Source organism: Aquarana catesbeiana, linkage group LG01 (assembly GCF_042186555.1).
Source record: "Aquarana catesbeiana isolate 2022-GZ linkage group LG01, ASM4218655v1, whole genome shotgun sequence".
In the NCBI taxonomy this organism is placed as follows: domain Eukaryota; kingdom Metazoa; phylum Chordata; class Amphibia; order Anura; family Ranidae; genus Aquarana; species Aquarana catesbeiana.
In genome coordinates this window covers 604,589,777-604,607,059 of record NC_133324.1, presented here as the reverse complement: position 1 = coordinate 604,607,059, position 17,283 = coordinate 604,589,777, and the positions used below count along the sequence as shown (strand labels likewise).

The window sequence follows — 17,283 nt, the reverse complement described above, 5'->3', positions numbered from 1 at the left end:
ATTGAGCTAAATAATATTCCAAAAACAATGAGCAATCTAAAACAAAACTTTTCATGTCCCAAGTGGACAAACATACCCTCAATTGTAGCCACACCCACAGACTACCTTGGGTATTACAAGAACAGAATTAATGTGGAAAAAGTGGACAGGGCTTAAGGTTAAACCTGAACCTATGCTGCTACAGAGTAAAACAGGGGTGGATTTAAAAGGCAAGCAGACTATGCACTTTGCCTTTAGTAATAAAGCCCACCACGTTTGGGGTCAGAAGTAAAACACAGTTCAGGACTCTTACAATGGGCCCAAAAAAGCTGCATTACTCACTCACTTTTTATTCGCCCCATTATTCTTTACTTGTCATGCAGCCCAACTGCATAAATTAAACACATTGGTGGCTTCCACTGGACTTTAAAAGTATGGGTTTCACAAAAAAAAAAAAAAAAGTTGGACCAGTGCTGCACCCATCCCCCTGCTTGCTCTGACTGAAAACTGAGCAACCAAACGCAGCTGACTGCTTAGTTCCTGCAAAGAGCTGGTAAACTGTCAGTCACTGGCTCTCTGCCCCTCCAGCACTGGGAGCGGCTAGCTCAGGCTATCAGCGACTTGCCAAAAGGTTGAGCCAGTTGCTAGTCCAGGTTTCTGTGTGGACCCTGACCATGTGGTTAGGAGCTTTCCGGAGCCTGGACCGGCTCTGACACATCAGCCCACAGCTGGCTTTAGCCCATTGTCAGCTGAAACCAGGTGACAGGAGTGCATTACGAACTGCACTCCTGTAATCCATAGAAGTACAGCCAAAAGAGCTTTGGCTTTACTTCTTTAAAACCAGTCTAGGCCCCATCTCTCCTGCAGTTGATAAATATTCTACATCATTTTGCTAAATAGCAGAAGAAAAGGTTTTGTGGCTTCTTTGTGGATAGCAATTTTGTAGGTTGCAATTGTTACATTTGCCGCACCGCTAAAGATTTTTTCTAAGTTCAGATAGGCGTGGCCCTCAGACTTCTATAAGTCAGCCCATGTTCTATCGAATAATGCCTCCCATCGGGTCTGCGCAGTACGCAACATCACTCCAGCTGACATGTTGATTAGCTGGCGTGACATCAACAGCGCATGTGCAGAATGTCGGATGCCTCTGTTGTTAGACACAGCCAAAACCACCGTTCAACACACTGAACCCACCCTGCAACAGTGAGGCACAATCTGACAATTAAGTTCTCCCTCGACGCTTTGCAGAACATCGGATAATGCCTCCGACAATCTGCGCACGTGCAGTGTTGACGTCACACCAGCTGATCAACATATCAGGTGGAGTGACGTTGCGTACTGTGCATGCCCAGTGGAGGCATTATCCGACCGGAGGCAGTATTCGATAGGACACCCACTATAATTTGAGTTTGAAATGTTTTCTGTACAATTTGGAGGCGGTGATTGCGGTCCTTCATTCCCATCAATGCTGCTTGCATTCTCTACAACTATGTCACGGAAGAGACTTACCCTTCTGATGCCGTTACATGTATATCTTTTAAACACACATCTTCCTCTGGCGTTTCACATGTATTTTTCGTGATTTCTGTAGCAGCATTCGTTACCATAGAAGACATGTCAGGATCACACTGCAATGTCACTGTAACAAATGCCAAGAATAAGCACATGTAAGGCCACATGTCTAAACACAACATTGTATTACACTTCAGTGTTTTTTTTTTTTTTTTTTTTACTATGGATGGATTTGGAACTGTGAAAAGTTACTTGGTAACTGGGATGTTCTGGCTGTAAGCTCCCCTAATCAGACATACTTGTCAGGCTGCCTGCCACACGGGAAAGATACTGTTTCCACCATGTGACTGAGGCAACGTGGCCAAATTTCATATACTGTCACATCAGTCTACCTCCCACAAATAGGTTTAAAAGTTATGATTTCATGTTTCACCCCCCCCCCCAGTGTTTACAAATGTAGAACTCTAGTCCAAATGTCTGTTTACTGTTGCCATTTGTCTCCTCACTGGGGAGATCGTGCTAAATTATATAGCAGTCGTCTCCCAACTGTGGCCCTTAGCTTGCTTTTACTAGGCCCCTGGGGAACAATTGCTCCCACTGACGCCAATGATGGGGTATAACCATTACAGGGGTAGAGGGGATATCGGTTCTAGTGAACTGTCAAAAGGCAAGACTTCCACTCATGTCACTGGGGCAAAATGTGAGGTCAACAATATGAATTTCTAACCCCTAACTATGAATGCCAAAACCAGAAACATTTGGCTTGCATTCTACTTGAACACCTTTCCAACAGATTGCACCATATATGCAGATGTGTGCTTTAATTACACGCAGCTCAGTGTGTTCACTGACCAAACAGTGGGGAGGGACCACTATTAGCAAGCCAGGAATTTCTCAGATGGAGCCCCCATTCATCAATGTGCAACTGTCAAAGCAGCAGTTGATGTTGGCCACACCCAAATTTGGGATCAATCAGGACAACAAAATTTACCAACTTTGTTTAGTCTGACGGTATACCCTCACTTGACATTTGGTAATGCTGACCTGACAAATCAAGTCCGACCATTAAAGGTCCTTTTCAACCTTTTCTTCTAGTGGATGTGACAAGTCATCTGTCCATCTCAAAAGCTCATAAGATGTGAAGACACTAGAGGGCAGCCAGGCGGGCAGGCACGCCCCAGCTGCCTATAGTTGTGTTGGGGCATCTGGCTTGGCAGAGCATTTGTGATCAAGCTAGGCAGTGGCCGAGCAGATATCGCTCGAGGACAGGATAGATTGATGGATATATAGATTAACTGAACAGGATACTAGCAAGTCTGGATACCCAATGAAGCCAAAAATGGCCACCTCAAATCTATGGATGTCCTTAAACAGAAGCAAAAAGCTAGACCATAAACTATTCTTACTTCTATCCTTTGATAAATGAAGCCCAAGAGTAAACACTTCCTACAGTCTGATTATACAATCTCCCTTAGATTTTCAAAAAAATCTGGACAAACCTAAACAAGCCATTATATTTTAAGCTAACCCTTACATTACACTGTTGGTAGTCCTAAAGACTGAACATTCGGATTGTAAAGTGTATGGTCAGATTAAGCAAAAACTAGATACATGAGCCAACATGCTTTTAAAAAGGCAAGCCAAAAATCCAATGTCAAAATGTTTGCCTATCAAACATTTCATATTTACACGCTTCCAGTAACAGATGTTCCAGCATGCTAGCTTTTCCACATCAAGGAAATGTAATCAGATGATCAGAATGGAGATGTGAAAAACACTGCTCACATCCTGCATCCACAACACCGGATCCATTCCTATATAAACAAAACCTTGCAGGGAACAAAAATGAGGAAATCTATTCATTCTGCATTTATAGGCAATGAGGGCGTAGGACTGCAGTCACTTCCATATGCCTAGACCCCCAGCAAGCCTCCATTCAGAAATACTGGCAACCTTTAAACAGTACACCCTACCATATGGAAGCCACAAACCTGGCGTTAATGGAAACCGCTGGCTTGGCTACATTATAATCCCATAGGTATGCTATAACACACGTGCTATATCCAATCACATTCAAAATTTCAGTTTTGAAATACAGCCATACATTAGAGTAAGATGAACCAGTCTGATGCAATTATTCCAAGCAGTGTTACATTCCATGATCACAAGTGCACCATGGATTAAAATATGGTTTCGCAGAAAGCATATGTGTCACCTAATGTAATGTTAAAAGGAAAAAAAAAGAAAAAAAACAACAAACACAAAACCAGACAAACATTCTACAGGTTGCAACGAACATGCACATATTTTGTATTTTATAACAGTATGAGATGAGGGTCATACTCACATAGCATCTTCACAGTTGCACATACACCTCTCCCTATTGCAGCATGTACTAGTCAGCAGCACAGCTTCCCTGCTTCTTACTAGCAGAGCTCATTAAGCCAACCTCCATCCGGAAGACAAGTGTGACATCACGCCTATCTTTTCTGTAATTGGATGTCTCCTATCAGCCCACAAGCCCCACTCCTTATTCGTGTGGCCTGACAACCAGCCCCCACTCTGCACATGGTGGTGCATCACTACGCTAGCCTCTCAGAGGATGTGAAGATCATTTCCTTTCCCACTAGAACAGCGTATAATGCCGGGTTACTTTCGGTCAGACAAAAATAAACACACAGACAGCAAGGCAAAGAATTGCACAGGTGTTTAATGAGAAGCCAGTCAGAATGAGGATGTATAATAAATTATTGATGCTATAGGACATAAAACCAAGTATAATTCACAGCTTAGAGGGGGGGGGGGGGGGGGAACCCATCCTCAATACAATTACGATGGTAAATATAGTATACTGCAATGCATGACATGTGGTCATCTATTGGCAGTGTTTCTCAACTAGAGCACAGTCTTTAGTGACTTTAACCCAGTTATCATGCAGACAAGTCAAATATTACAAGAGACACTAGGTATATTGCATGTCAAATATAAATCCAATTCAGACAGTACAGAGCAGACAGGGGCAAGGTCAGTGTTCTAAAGGAACATTACTTTTTAGTGAAGCAATATTCAGGGTCTACAGGTTACATTTTACTCAAATGCATATTAGGGCTTGTTCACTTTTTTGGCTGGGAATTTGGAGGGGTTATAGGGGGTTAGTAAAAAATAGGCGGTCAAGTCACACAGTTTTAGCAGCAACCATCCCCTTACCCAACACCGGACTGACCACCCCATCGTGAGCAGCAGGCATTACCACTAAACGCGACTCATTTATGTGAATGGGGCCTCACTGCATTAGTCATGCAACCAAGCGCAATACAAATAAGCATTTGACAGTCCAATACAAACTTAGTTGAAAAGTCCCTGGTCTCTTGTCAGTTCTGCCTGTCTACTGGCCATCTTTCCACAACTTCCTGGATTCTCTGCACGCTTTACAGATTCTCCTTTGCGGTTTACTCTTCCAATTTTTAAGGACTACATATCCCATGGTACCTTGTCTGCAAGCTGATTCCTGTACTCCTCTCAGCTCTTGCAGAAGGCAGGCTCTGTGAAATGTGTGACAGCAGTGACTTACAGGGCATAGGGATTATGTCACCAAATTCAAAGTAGTAAATGTCTGGGGATCTCTGAAATTTACAAACAAAGCTATTCAGGTGAACAGGAAATGTGGAAATTAATGTATGATCTGACATTTTTGACCATAGATGCACTTTAAGCTGAACTACAGGTTAAAAAAAATAAAAAATGTAAACATATTTGTAGCCACAAAGAATGTAAACCCAGTCTGAGTGCACCAAAATGTCTTTACAAACCCAGATATTACTTTGTAAAACTAGCAACATCACTGTGCTGAACATAACCTAAACAGAAAGCAGCGCTGTGGGAGGGGACCCAGAGACCCCACCCACTGCAGACTACCTACAGAAGGGGTGGAGACAAGACCAGTCACCCTGCACAAGGAAAGAGCAGCAGTGACAGGTCTATTTCAAGAAGCTCCTGCATAGGAGGAAAAGCTTGGCAAGATTACTGCACAGATCTGGACGAAATACACAAGCATGCCAATATTCAAGAATGCACATGATGAATTTAAATATTTGTCGATACCCAAGTTTAGCTTTAATTTGTGCTCAAATTTTTTTTTTCTTTTTTAAATTTCATTTTCCCCCCCTCTTACACGAAAAAAAAAAAAAAAGCCACGTATAAGTACTAAATGTATGAAACTCATTTCTAAAGCAGCTGTGCAAAATATAAAAATATGCACACAAATAACACTAAAGTGAACCAATCCCACTATGATTAATACAATAAATTCTATGCATCACCTGCCTATGTAAACAAATATGCTAATCAGCGCAAAATGCAAGGGGCATTCAAGTGAAACCAAGCCTTCATTTTACAGGTATAAAAACGGAAGCTAGCATGGCGATACTACACGCAGTAGTAAGTGGCAAGCGTGTCCTGTTACTGATATGCGGCGCACGCCACAGGCTAGTCTAGAGACAGTTAATCAGGATGGCAGACAACAGTATTAGTGCGTGCATGGAACAGCGTGTGATTATGAAGTTTGTGGACAACGGCATAAAACATGTGGATAAAACATGTGGATATTTGCAGAACACTGTACACAGTACAGTGATCAGACTTTTTTTCACGGTCGTGTATTAAATCATGTGCATAAGCATCTGTGGAAAAAACAGCCTTTTTTCATCACTAAAGCCTAGTACACACTACCAGGTGTTTTTTTTTTTTTGTGTTCAAAAAAAAAAAAAAAAAAAAATCTGACAGCTCAGGTTGGAGCCACTGTACTAACAATCTGATGTTAGTACAACAGTATCCAGGGTGGATATAAAATCAAACGATAGATATATATTTATCACATTTGAATAAAATGCTTTGAGAAAAAAAAAAAAAAGCCAGCAGCTACACATACCGCAGCTGCTGACTTTTAAATAATAATAGCACACCTACCTGTCCTTGAGTCCAGCGATGTCGGCACCACAGCTGATGTTTCCGTCAGGTGCTGCAGCCACTACTGTGGCTAAGGGAACCCAGCAGTTTAGCCTTTCAGCTTCACGCTGGGAACCCTGCTGCGCATGCGTGAGGCCTCGCACCGTAACAGGGGGGGGAAGCCCCACGGTGGTCAAATCAAAAACAGGTATCTGTCCCCCCCGAAGGGGCCAATTGTGGCACCTGAGGAGGAGACAAATGAGCAGAAGTTCCACTTTTGGGTGGAACTCCGCTTTAAGATACCTTAATTTAGTTTATTCAGCATCAAATTGAGCATGAGACTGTATATTCTGCAAGATTTACATTTTTGGTAAACTCATTCAATGAATCAAAGCTCTGCAAGCTGAGATAACATGCACTGCATTGATGCATTCACACAATTTCACAGTAACCATGAAAACAAAGTTCAGAAATATTGTTTTGCAAATCGATGTACATTACAAACTGCATGATTGAATCGGTTCTGATATCGCCATTTTACTAACCTGACAGCTTATTATTCTAAATATAATCTTTAATATTTGCAAACAAAATGAAGGTTTCCTAACTACCAGCAAGAATAAGTTCTTAAATTTAAAGAGCACCTGTTATTTCAGATCCATCATAGCAGCGCCTGTTAGCGGGCATCCACGCCACGTCCCTCACCTTGTTGAGTCATTGCCATATCACCAGCCGTCCAATTAAAGTGAATGGGACTGTCAGTGAGTCAACAGCGGGTCAGAGGAAGAGTCACTGCAGGACAGAGATGACAGTTGCTGTTTAAAAATTAGGATTTAAAATCGAGCCATTTTACTAGCGATTTAAAATCAATTCCACGCGCGATATTCCCCACTGAGCCATTATGTGGCAACAGGGGGACAGCCCCCACCATTGGCTGAGATTGCTGATCAAGAGACCAGTCGGCTACTGGTTTTTCAGCATGCTCGTCTGACAGAAGCCGGCATCTGTCAGACTGGCTGCTATAAACACAGGCTGAATGTTGGCCAGTTCTTATTGGCCCGGCCGATGTCACCCGACATATGGCTTGCGTGTACTAGGCTTAAGGGTGTCCCGTTTCTCCAGGACAACGCACAAGCTCATACTGCATGCACATTGCAGCAACTCGTCTGGGTGGTATTTCCACATTCTCCTTAAAATGAAGTGATGAATAGCGGCAAATCCGAAGTGAAAATTTGTTTATTTAGCAGTCCATGAATAAAAAAAAAAAAAGCATGACAACCGACAGGGTACTCAGATGACACATGTCACTAATTGTGCTTACTCATTGCCTCCATGTGTGCATGTTAATTTATACCAAAAAGGCTTATGGGTGGAACCAATCAACATCCCATGAAAGGAACAAACCCACACACCCAAAAGGGAACAACTGAGCCACAATAAAATTAAAATACACACACACACACAGAGAATTCATATGAAATCTGAGGGGGACATGCAAGGAAAATAAAAACAGCATTTTAGCTTGTACATGATTTGATGATAAAATCAGCAGAGCTTCCCCTCAGATCTACAGTGACTGCACTTCCAAGTGCACTTGTAGTGCAGAGTGGATTTGCCTTTAGTAAATCAATCCCATAGTGTAGGGCTGTCAAGCAGCACTCAATACACCCAAACGATGTGAGGAATGCTCCACTTCTTAAAGCAAACATTTGAGTGACCTCTCCAGGATGACGTCACGTAGTTGTGGCTCCTCCCATGCGTTACGTGTCTGGTGTATGACTCCTGACACAAAACAAGTGGTAGGAGCCATGACAGTGCAACAACCTAGAGGGGCTGCGATTAATTCAATTCAAAGTTTGGGTATGTATTTTGCACCAATCAGCACTTTGTGCGTTTATATATAATAAGCATGTGAAATGTAATTTTATACATTTTTATAATTATAGTAGGATGGAGTCATTCTAACTCTTTATTTTGATGGTGATGGATGTCACAGCACTCCACATACATGTGGGGAGACATTACAGCTGCACGGTTCTGGCCAAAATGAGAATCACAAATTTTTTTGCTTAGAATAAAAAGATCACGATTGTTGCAATGCAAAAAAAAAAAAAAAAAAAAATTGGGCTAACTTCCCTCACTAAGATCCCATTCACACAGGGGCAACACGACTTGCAGGTCGCCTCACCGAGGCGACCTGCACACGACTGCCCGGGCGACTTGCAAAACGACTTCTGTATAGAAGTCTATGCAAGTCGCCCCAAGTCGCCCCCGAAGTCGTACAGGAACCTTTTTCTAAGTCGGAGCAACTTGCGTCGCTCCCCTTAGAACGGTTCCATAGCACAGAACGGGAGGCGACTTGTCAGGCGACTAGGTCGCCTGACAAGTCGTCCCTGTGTGAATGGGCTCTTACACAGAAGTCTATTTCATTGACAAATTGTTACAATGTCCCTAGTTAAGTTCAACTGATAAAGAATGATAAAGAATTCTTGGCAGACTGCCTAGTTTTTCTCTTCCTTTCTTTTGACAGCTGTGGCTTCAGAAAAGCAGAGAATTCTTTGCATAGCAAGAATCGTGAAACACTTTAGTCAAGATCGCAACGAAAAAAAAAAAAAAAAATTTGCGATAACGATTCATGATTAATCGTGCAGCTCTAGGAGACATGTAGCCAACACCTGTCACCTCAAACACATTTCCTGCAACTCCACACCTGTGTGCGAGGGACTAGGCCATCAAATCCCAGTGTGTGAATCTCCTCATGCCAGCCAGACTTCTTTCTACCATGCACAAAGATTCAAGAGGCACTTCCCTTGCTGTGTGCTAGAGACAAGGAGCTCACCCCCAACTGCACTCCTAACTGAACAGGAAGGGGCAGAGCCAGGGCAATCTGATGGCAAGCATTGGGTTTCCTTGGCCATGGGATCGCGCCCCAGCTCAGGTGTATCTACCTGGGCTTGGGGGAAACAGTGGGCATTCGCCCTCTGCCATTCTCCCTGGATGTTCTTTGTGCCTGTGGATTCTCCCCCAGACAAAGGTCGGGCCTCTAGGTGCTGCCTCCTATTACCCAGCCAACTCGCTACCTGCCCCAAATTTGTGACTAGGGTGCCCAGCACTCTGCATCCAGCATATGCCTGCCCAGTGACATACTTCCATAGACCATCATGGACAAGTCCTTCATCGTCCAGACTACCTCCCCAGCTACCTGAGACCATTGGGCTCTCAGTGCAAGTTCTTGAATCCTCCTGCATGTCCCCTCTTTTGCAATTGCCCTGCAGATGACTTCCCTTTTGCTGTGCCCCATTAATTTGCCATGAGTTGTTTAGCAGTGCTTTTCCATATTGCTACCCTGTGGACTATCTCTCTGCCCAACTGTCATCCCTCCTGTATACCCAATCTCCCCAGTAAACACCCGCATGTCAGGTTCTGTGCACACCAGGTTTGTCATGGTAATGTTATTTTTTTGGTTTAGTGCTATTTTTTGCATTTTACACTAGTGCAGATCTGGCAATTCCTTTGAATGACATCAATTTGCCACCTCTCCCAGCACTTCTAGTACCTTACTGTACCACCCCTACAGAAAGCATTGGGAGAGCCCTCAATGTCATGTCACCTCTCTTTACAAGTACTAGTCTCCCCGGCATGTCTTCCTCCTAGGCTTATTTTAAAATCCAACATGCATCACATGGCTTTTTAGTTTTACAAGTTAAGGTTTGATGAATATACCAAGGGGTTCTCTACTGAACTGTGTAATGAAATGTGCTTTAATCATATTTTCCACTTTACTTTTGTAAGGCTCGTCATTCTGTCCTATAAAAAGGAAGTCACGTGACACCACACAAATGTGCTGTGGAATCATTTGACTCATCCCTACTGAATGATCTATAGTAACCTCTGCACAGTATCACATGATCTTGGCTAATTAGATTTACTATGGTACTGAACAGCTGCTCAACTGAATACATGCAAATACCATGCTGCTCTTGTATTACAAAAGATTTATTGTATTATTAAAGTAGGAACGAGTGCATCTTAACATACTTTTCTTCAATTGTGCTGAAACTTAACACCAGGAAAAAACACTTGTATATGTGAACTTTTTCCTATGCAACATGATGTTCAGCATTCCTGTGACTCCAATCCCTCAGTACCCACTATTCCAGCTAGATGTGTCACCTGCCTGCTTAGTGGCCAATCAGTGGGTGTCAACTCACATTGCACTTCAATATCTGTAAACTAGAGAATACAGTCCTAGTTTATATCCATGTCATTTGCCTACCATTTCAATATTATAATCTACAATGTTGCAGCACTAATATACAAGACAGAAAAAAAAAAAAAAAAAAACGCAGCAGTGGTAGTGAGACTCCTACACAACCCAAAATAAGTCTGTTAAGCCTTTTCTACATAAGGGAATCCTCCAACACAATCCGATTGCCATGTTACTTAAAGCAGTATTAAACCTAAGAAGAAAAATGTAATATATAACAGCTTGGCAATCAGATGTGCTGGCTGCATTAGTTCTTTTCTTTGGCTTTTTGTCCCCGTTTGCACCTGGTGATCTGGTAACCACTCCAGTATTAAGCCCCTTTCACACTGGAGCGGGGGTAAAGCGCCGCTATTATTAGCGGTGCTTTACCGTCGGTATTTGGCAGCTAGCGAGGGGGGGGGGGGTTTAACCCCCCCCCGCTAGCGGCCAAGAAAGGGTTAAAAACCATGGCACCTCTGCAGAGGCACTTTGCCGGCAGTATAGCCGTGCTGTCCCATTGATTTCAATGGGCAGGAGCGGTGTATACACCGCTCCGAAGATGCTGCTAGCAGGACTTTTTTTTCCGTCCTGCTAGCGCACCGCTCCAGTGTGAAAGCCCTCGGGGCTTTCACACTGGAGAGACAGCAGCAGCTTTTTTGGGTCGGTTTGCAGGCGCTATTAGCGCAAAAGCGCCTGCAAACCGCCCCAGTGTGAAAGGGGCCTTAGAGTGCCCCCACTCTGGATGAATGCACAACAGACATTGGACAGCAATATTGTTAACCACTTCAGCTCGGGAAGATTTTACCCCCTTCACGACCAAATCATTTGTCATTTAGTACTGCACTCGTTTAACTGCCAAATTGCATGGTCATGCAACACTGTACCAAAACTAAAATTTATATAAATTTTTTCACACAAGATTGAGCTCTTTTGGCTGAATACATTTTGACCAAAATGTGTAAAAAAAACCAAAAAAAAACCCATACCTATAAGTGTATATTGATTCGTTTGCATGAAAGTTATAGCATCTATAAACTATGCTATATACACAACTGTCACTAATACAGTGATTAGTGCTAATACCACCCACTGTCACTGTACTGACGACACTGGCTGGGAAGATGTTACCATTTAGGGCAATTAAGGGGTTAAACGTGTGCCCAACGTTTAGAATGTGTACTGTTTTTTTTACCAAGCAAAGCGCAAGTTTTTACTCAGTTTCAGCACATTGCGGCTGACAGTAGAAAGCCCTGTGTTATTTACCTACACAAGGCTCTCTTCTATCATTTGCTCAGCCAATCGACGGATTCCAGCCATAAATCATTGGCCAGGACCCACCAATTGGCTTGTGCTGTGGCACATGGTAGCACAGCCAGGGAAGCAGGTGCCCCCTAGCTGGAAATACAAAATCATGTACATGATCCAGCGCAGCAGGGCCATCCTGCCCAAGTATAACTGTGGTGGGCAGTCCTGAAGTGGTTAATCTTGGGGAAGAAGTGTTAAACGTACTAGCAGGTTTAGATACACTAAAATATTTTGATGTAAATTGTATTTTTCTCAAAGTTTTTTTTTTTTTTTTTTTAATAAAAATGCGTTTGGAGTAAAAATCTATATATAGTTTTCTATTGAAGATAAAATAAGTTTATTCAGCATGAAATGGAGCGTATGTAGCATGAGGCTGTATATTCTGCAATATTTACATTTTTGGTAAACTCATTCAATGAATCCAAGCTCTGCAAGCTGAGACGCACCAACTAGAAATAACGCGTTACTGGATCTACTGATTACTAACAATAAAGACCCGATTATGGATGTGGAAATATGGGGCAATTTAGGCAACAGCGATCACAGGTCAATTGGCTTTAGTATAAAATCACACAAAAATAGTTAACATAAGGGGAATACAAAGACACTGAATTTCAAAAGAGCCAACTTCCCTAAACTACAAACCTTGCTAGAAGGCATAAATTGGGATAAAATCTTAGGACCAAAGAACACGGGGGAGAGATGGGTTTACTTTAAGAGCATATTAAATAAGGGCATTAGCCAATGCATCCCACTAGGTAATAAATTTAAAAAAAGAGCGCACAAAAGTCCTGGATGGTTTAACTCCAATGTAAAAATGCATATAAAAGCAAAGGAGAAGGCCTTCAAAAAAATGCAAGGTTGAAGGATAATCATCGTCATTCAGACTTTATAAAGAATACAACAAGAAATGTAAGGGTGCAATAAGGACGGCTAAGATAGAACATGAAAGACACAAAGGAGGAAAGCAAAAAAAAAAAAAAATATCCCAAGAAATTCTTTAAGTATGTAAACAGTAAAAAAGGGGAGGACAGACCATATTGGCCCCATAAACAATGAGGAAGGACATCTGGGTACAAAGGATGGGGAGATGGCATTGAATTTATTCTTCTCAGTCTTCACAAGGGAATCGGGGGGGCTTCAGTAACCAAAACCGCAGTGTTTATCCTTATGACACATCACAGGAAGCACCTCCATGGTTAACAGAGGAGAGAATTAAAATTAGACTTGGGAAACTTAACATTAATAAATCACCGGGACCAGATGGCTTGCACCCGAGGGAACTCAGTCAAGTAATTGCCAGACCATTGTTCCCAATTTTTACTGACAGTTGACTGACTGGAATGGTACCAGCTGATTGGAGAAAAGCCAATGTAGCACCAATATTTAAAAAGGGCCCACAAAATTACAGACCAGTTAGCCTAACATCAATAGTATGTAAACTCTTGGAAGGGATAAGGGACTATATACAAGATTTTAGTAATGAGAACGGTATCATTAGCAGTAATCGGCATGGATTCATGAAGAATCATTCTTGCGAGACCAATCTACCAACCTATGAGGAGGCGAGTTGCCAGCTAGATAAAGAAAGGCCCATAGACGTACGTGGTGTATCTGGATTTTGCAAAAGCATTTGACACAGTTCCCCATAAACGTTTACTGTACAAAATGAGGTCCGTTGGCATGGGCCATTGGGTGAGTTCAAGGATTGAAAACTGGCTACAAGGGCAAGTTCAGAGGGTGGTGATAAATGGGGAGTACTCTGAATGGTCAGGGGTGGGTAGTGGGGTCCTCCAGGGTTCTGTGCTGGGACCAATCCTATTTAATTTGTTCATAAAGGACCTGGAGGATAGGGTAAACAGTTAAATCTCTGTATTTGCGGACGATACTAAGCTAAGCAGGGCAATAACCTCTCCGCAGGATGTGGAAATCTTGCAAAAAGATCTGAATTAATGGGGTGAGCAACTTCATGGCAAATGAGGTTCACTGTAGAAAAATATAAAATAATGCATTTGGGTGGCAAAAATATGAATGCAATCTATACACTGGGGGGGGGGAACCTCTGGGGAAATCTAGGATGGAAAAGGACCTGGGGGTCCTAGTAGATGATAGGCTCAGCAATGGCATGCAATGCCAAGCTGCTGCTAACAAAGCAAACAGAATATTGGCATGCATTAAAAAGGGGATCAACTCCAGAGATAAAAATGACAATTCTCCCACTCTACAAGACTCTGGTCCGGCCGCACCTAGAGTATGCTGTCCAGTTCTGACCACCAGTAATCAGGAAGGATGTACTGGAAATGGAGCGAGTACAAAGAAGGGCAACAAAGCTAATAAAGGGTCTGGAGGATATATTAGTTATAAGGAAAGGTTGCTAGCACTGAACTTATCTCTGGAGAAGAGACGCTTGAGAGGGGATATGATTTCAATATACAAATACCATACTGGTGACCCCACAATAGGGATAAAACTTTTGCAGAAGGGAGTTTAACCACTTAACAACCGGCCCATAGCCAAATGACGGCTACAGGGCGGTTCGATAATTCTGGGAGGGCGTACTATGACGTTGTCCCAGAATCGGGCGCACACGCGGGAGCATCCAGACGTTTACCACGTGATTTGACTGCGCGATCACATGTAAACAAACTGGCGCGATATCCGGTTCCTCTCTCCCCTCTCTGTCCAGTGTGAGCGGAGAGGGGAGAGATCAGATGCAGCAGCGCTGTGGGCTGGATGTGTCGTGCCCACAGCGCTGCTCTGTTACAATTGCATCACTCACCCCAGCCATGCTCAGCCATCCATCCTCAGCCTCTGTATGTGGCCAGGCTGTGGAAAAGTCTCACATGTGGTACCTCCGTACTCAGGAGTAAGAATCTCTTTTGGGGTGTCGTTTTTGGTATGTACATGCCATGTGTTAGAAATATTGTATGAATGGACAACTTTTTTTTTTTTTTTTTTAAACGTTTATTTTCTTTCCACATTTTCCAAAAATTTGTAGAAAAAAAAAAACAAAAAAACAAACCATGTTCAAAAGACTCCTTATGCCTCAGATTATACGTTGGGGTGTTTGCTTTCCAAAATGGGGTAATTTTTGGGGTGTTTCCATTGTCCTGGTGCGCCAGGGCCTTCAAAAGTGCAAGAGGTAGTCAGGAATATAGATGTGCAATTTATGCTCCAGAATGCCTGAAGGTGCTCCCTGCATGTTGGGCCTCTATATGGCCACACTATGTAAAAATCTCACATGTGGTATCGCCATACTCGGGAGGAATAGCAGAATATGCTTTGGGGTGTAATTTGTGGTATGCATATGCTGTGTGAGAAATAACCCGATCTATATATTTTTACAAAATTGACATATCTTGCTTTTGCAAAGAATTGTGGGGAAAAAAAAAAAATATATGACAACTTCAAAAAACTCACCATGCCCCTTAATACCTTGGAATGTCTACTATCCAAAAATAGGTATTTGTACTTCCTGGCATGTTAGAGTCTCAATAAGATAGGCTGTCAGTACTTGTGTGATACATTTTCAGAGATTGGCACCATAGCTTGTGGACTCTAACTTTCACAAAGACCAAATAATCTACACCGATTTGGTTTATTTTTACCAAAGATATGTAGCAGTATAAATTTATTTAATTCATAAAAATTAATAAATTGCAAAATGTTAACGAAGAATAATGCATTTAAAAAAAATAAATAAAAAAAAAAAAAAAACTGGGTACAGCGTTGCATGACTGAGTAATTGTCATTCAAAATGTGAGCGCAACGAAAGCTGAAAATTGGTCTGGTTAGGAAGGGGGTTTAAGTGCCCAGTGGGTAAGTGGTTAACAAGACTCGTGGCCACTCATTAAAATTAGAAGAAAAGAGGTTTAACCTTAAACTACGTAGAGGGTTCTTTACTGTAAAGAGTGGCAAGGATGTGGAATTCCCTTCCACAGGCGGTGGTCTCAGCAGGGGGGAATTGATAGTTACAAGAAACAGATAAGCACCTGAACGATCACAACATACAGGGATATACAACGTAACACAAAACAGTACTGACATATCACACACATAGGTTGGACTTGATGGACTTGTGTCTTTTTTCAACCTCACCTACTATGTAGGTATGTAATAAGATAACATGCAATTTCACAGTAACCATGAGATAAAAGTTAAGGAAATGTCTTATATCCCGTTTTGCAAATCTATGTACACTACAAACTATGATTAAATCAGTTCTGATATCGCTGTTTTTACTAACCTGAGAGATTATTCTTCTAAATAGGAAACCTCCATTTTTTCTGCAAATATTAAAGATTCTAACTACCAGCAAAGAGCACCTGTCATTTCAGATCCATCATGGCAGCGCCCATTAGCAGGCATCCACTAACCTGCTCCTGCCACATCACCAGTTGTCCCATTAAAGTGAAGGGGACTGTCGGGTCAGGAGGAGCCACTGCAGGACAGAGATGATAGTTGCTCTTTAAAAATTATGATTTAACCACTGGGCACTTAAACCCCCTTCCTAACCAGACCAATTTTCAGCTTTCAGTGCTCTCACATTTTGAATGACAATTAGTCAGGCGACATGTTACCCATATGAATTTGTCCTTTTTTTCACACAAATAGCTTTATTTTGGTGGTATTTGATCGCCACTGGGTTTTTTTTTGCGCTATAAGAAAAAAAAAAAAAGACCGAAAAATTTGTAAAAAAATGTTTCCTTTTCTCGGTTACAACATTTTGCAAATTATTTGTTTTTCTTTATAAATTTTGGCCAAAATGTATACTGACACAGATCTTTGGTAAAAATAACCCAAATCAGTGTATATTATTTGGTCTATGTGAAAGTTATAGTCTACAGGCTATGGTGCCAATCTGAAAATTGATCACACCTGATGTACTGACGGCCTAATTCTTGAGACCCTAACAAGCCAGGACAGTACAAAAAAACCCCAAATGACCCCTTTTCGGAAAGTAGACAATCCAAGGTATTTAGTAAGAGGCAGTGTGAGTTTTTTAAGTTGTAATTTTTTCCCACAATTCTTTGCAACATGAAGATTTTTTTAACCATATAAAAAAGTAAAACACCCCAACGCATATTCTATAAGGCATAATAATGAGTCTTTTGAACATGTCAATTTTTTCCACAAGTTTTTGGAAAACGTGGAAAGAAAATGAAAACTTTTTTTTTTACTGAAAGTTGTCCATTTATAAGAGATTTCTAACACATTGCATGCACATAGCAAAAATGACACCCCAAAATACATTTTGCTACTCCTCACGAGTATTGTGATACCACATGTGGGAAACT

At 41.9% G+C, this 17,283-nt stretch overlaps 1 protein-coding gene across 3 annotated transcripts in view; it reads right to left on the bottom strand.

Moving 5' to 3' along the window:
• Positions 1-17,283, bottom strand: part of ACSBG2 (acyl-CoA synthetase bubblegum family member 2) — a 93,977-nt gene that overhangs the window by 42,282 nt on the left and 34,412 nt on the right. For 2 of the 3 annotated variants that reach the window (XM_073599078.1, XM_073599069.1), the window contains exon 2: positions 1,489-1,618. In XM_073599078.1, coding sequence (XP_073455179.1) covers positions 1,489-1,595 — 107 coding nt within the window. In that variant the 5' untranslated portion in view covers positions 1,596-1,618. Of the gene's footprint in view, positions 1-1,488; positions 1,619-3,838; positions 4,064-17,283 lie in introns of those variants that run through there. The other variant, XM_073599061.1, reaches the window with a different exon arrangement.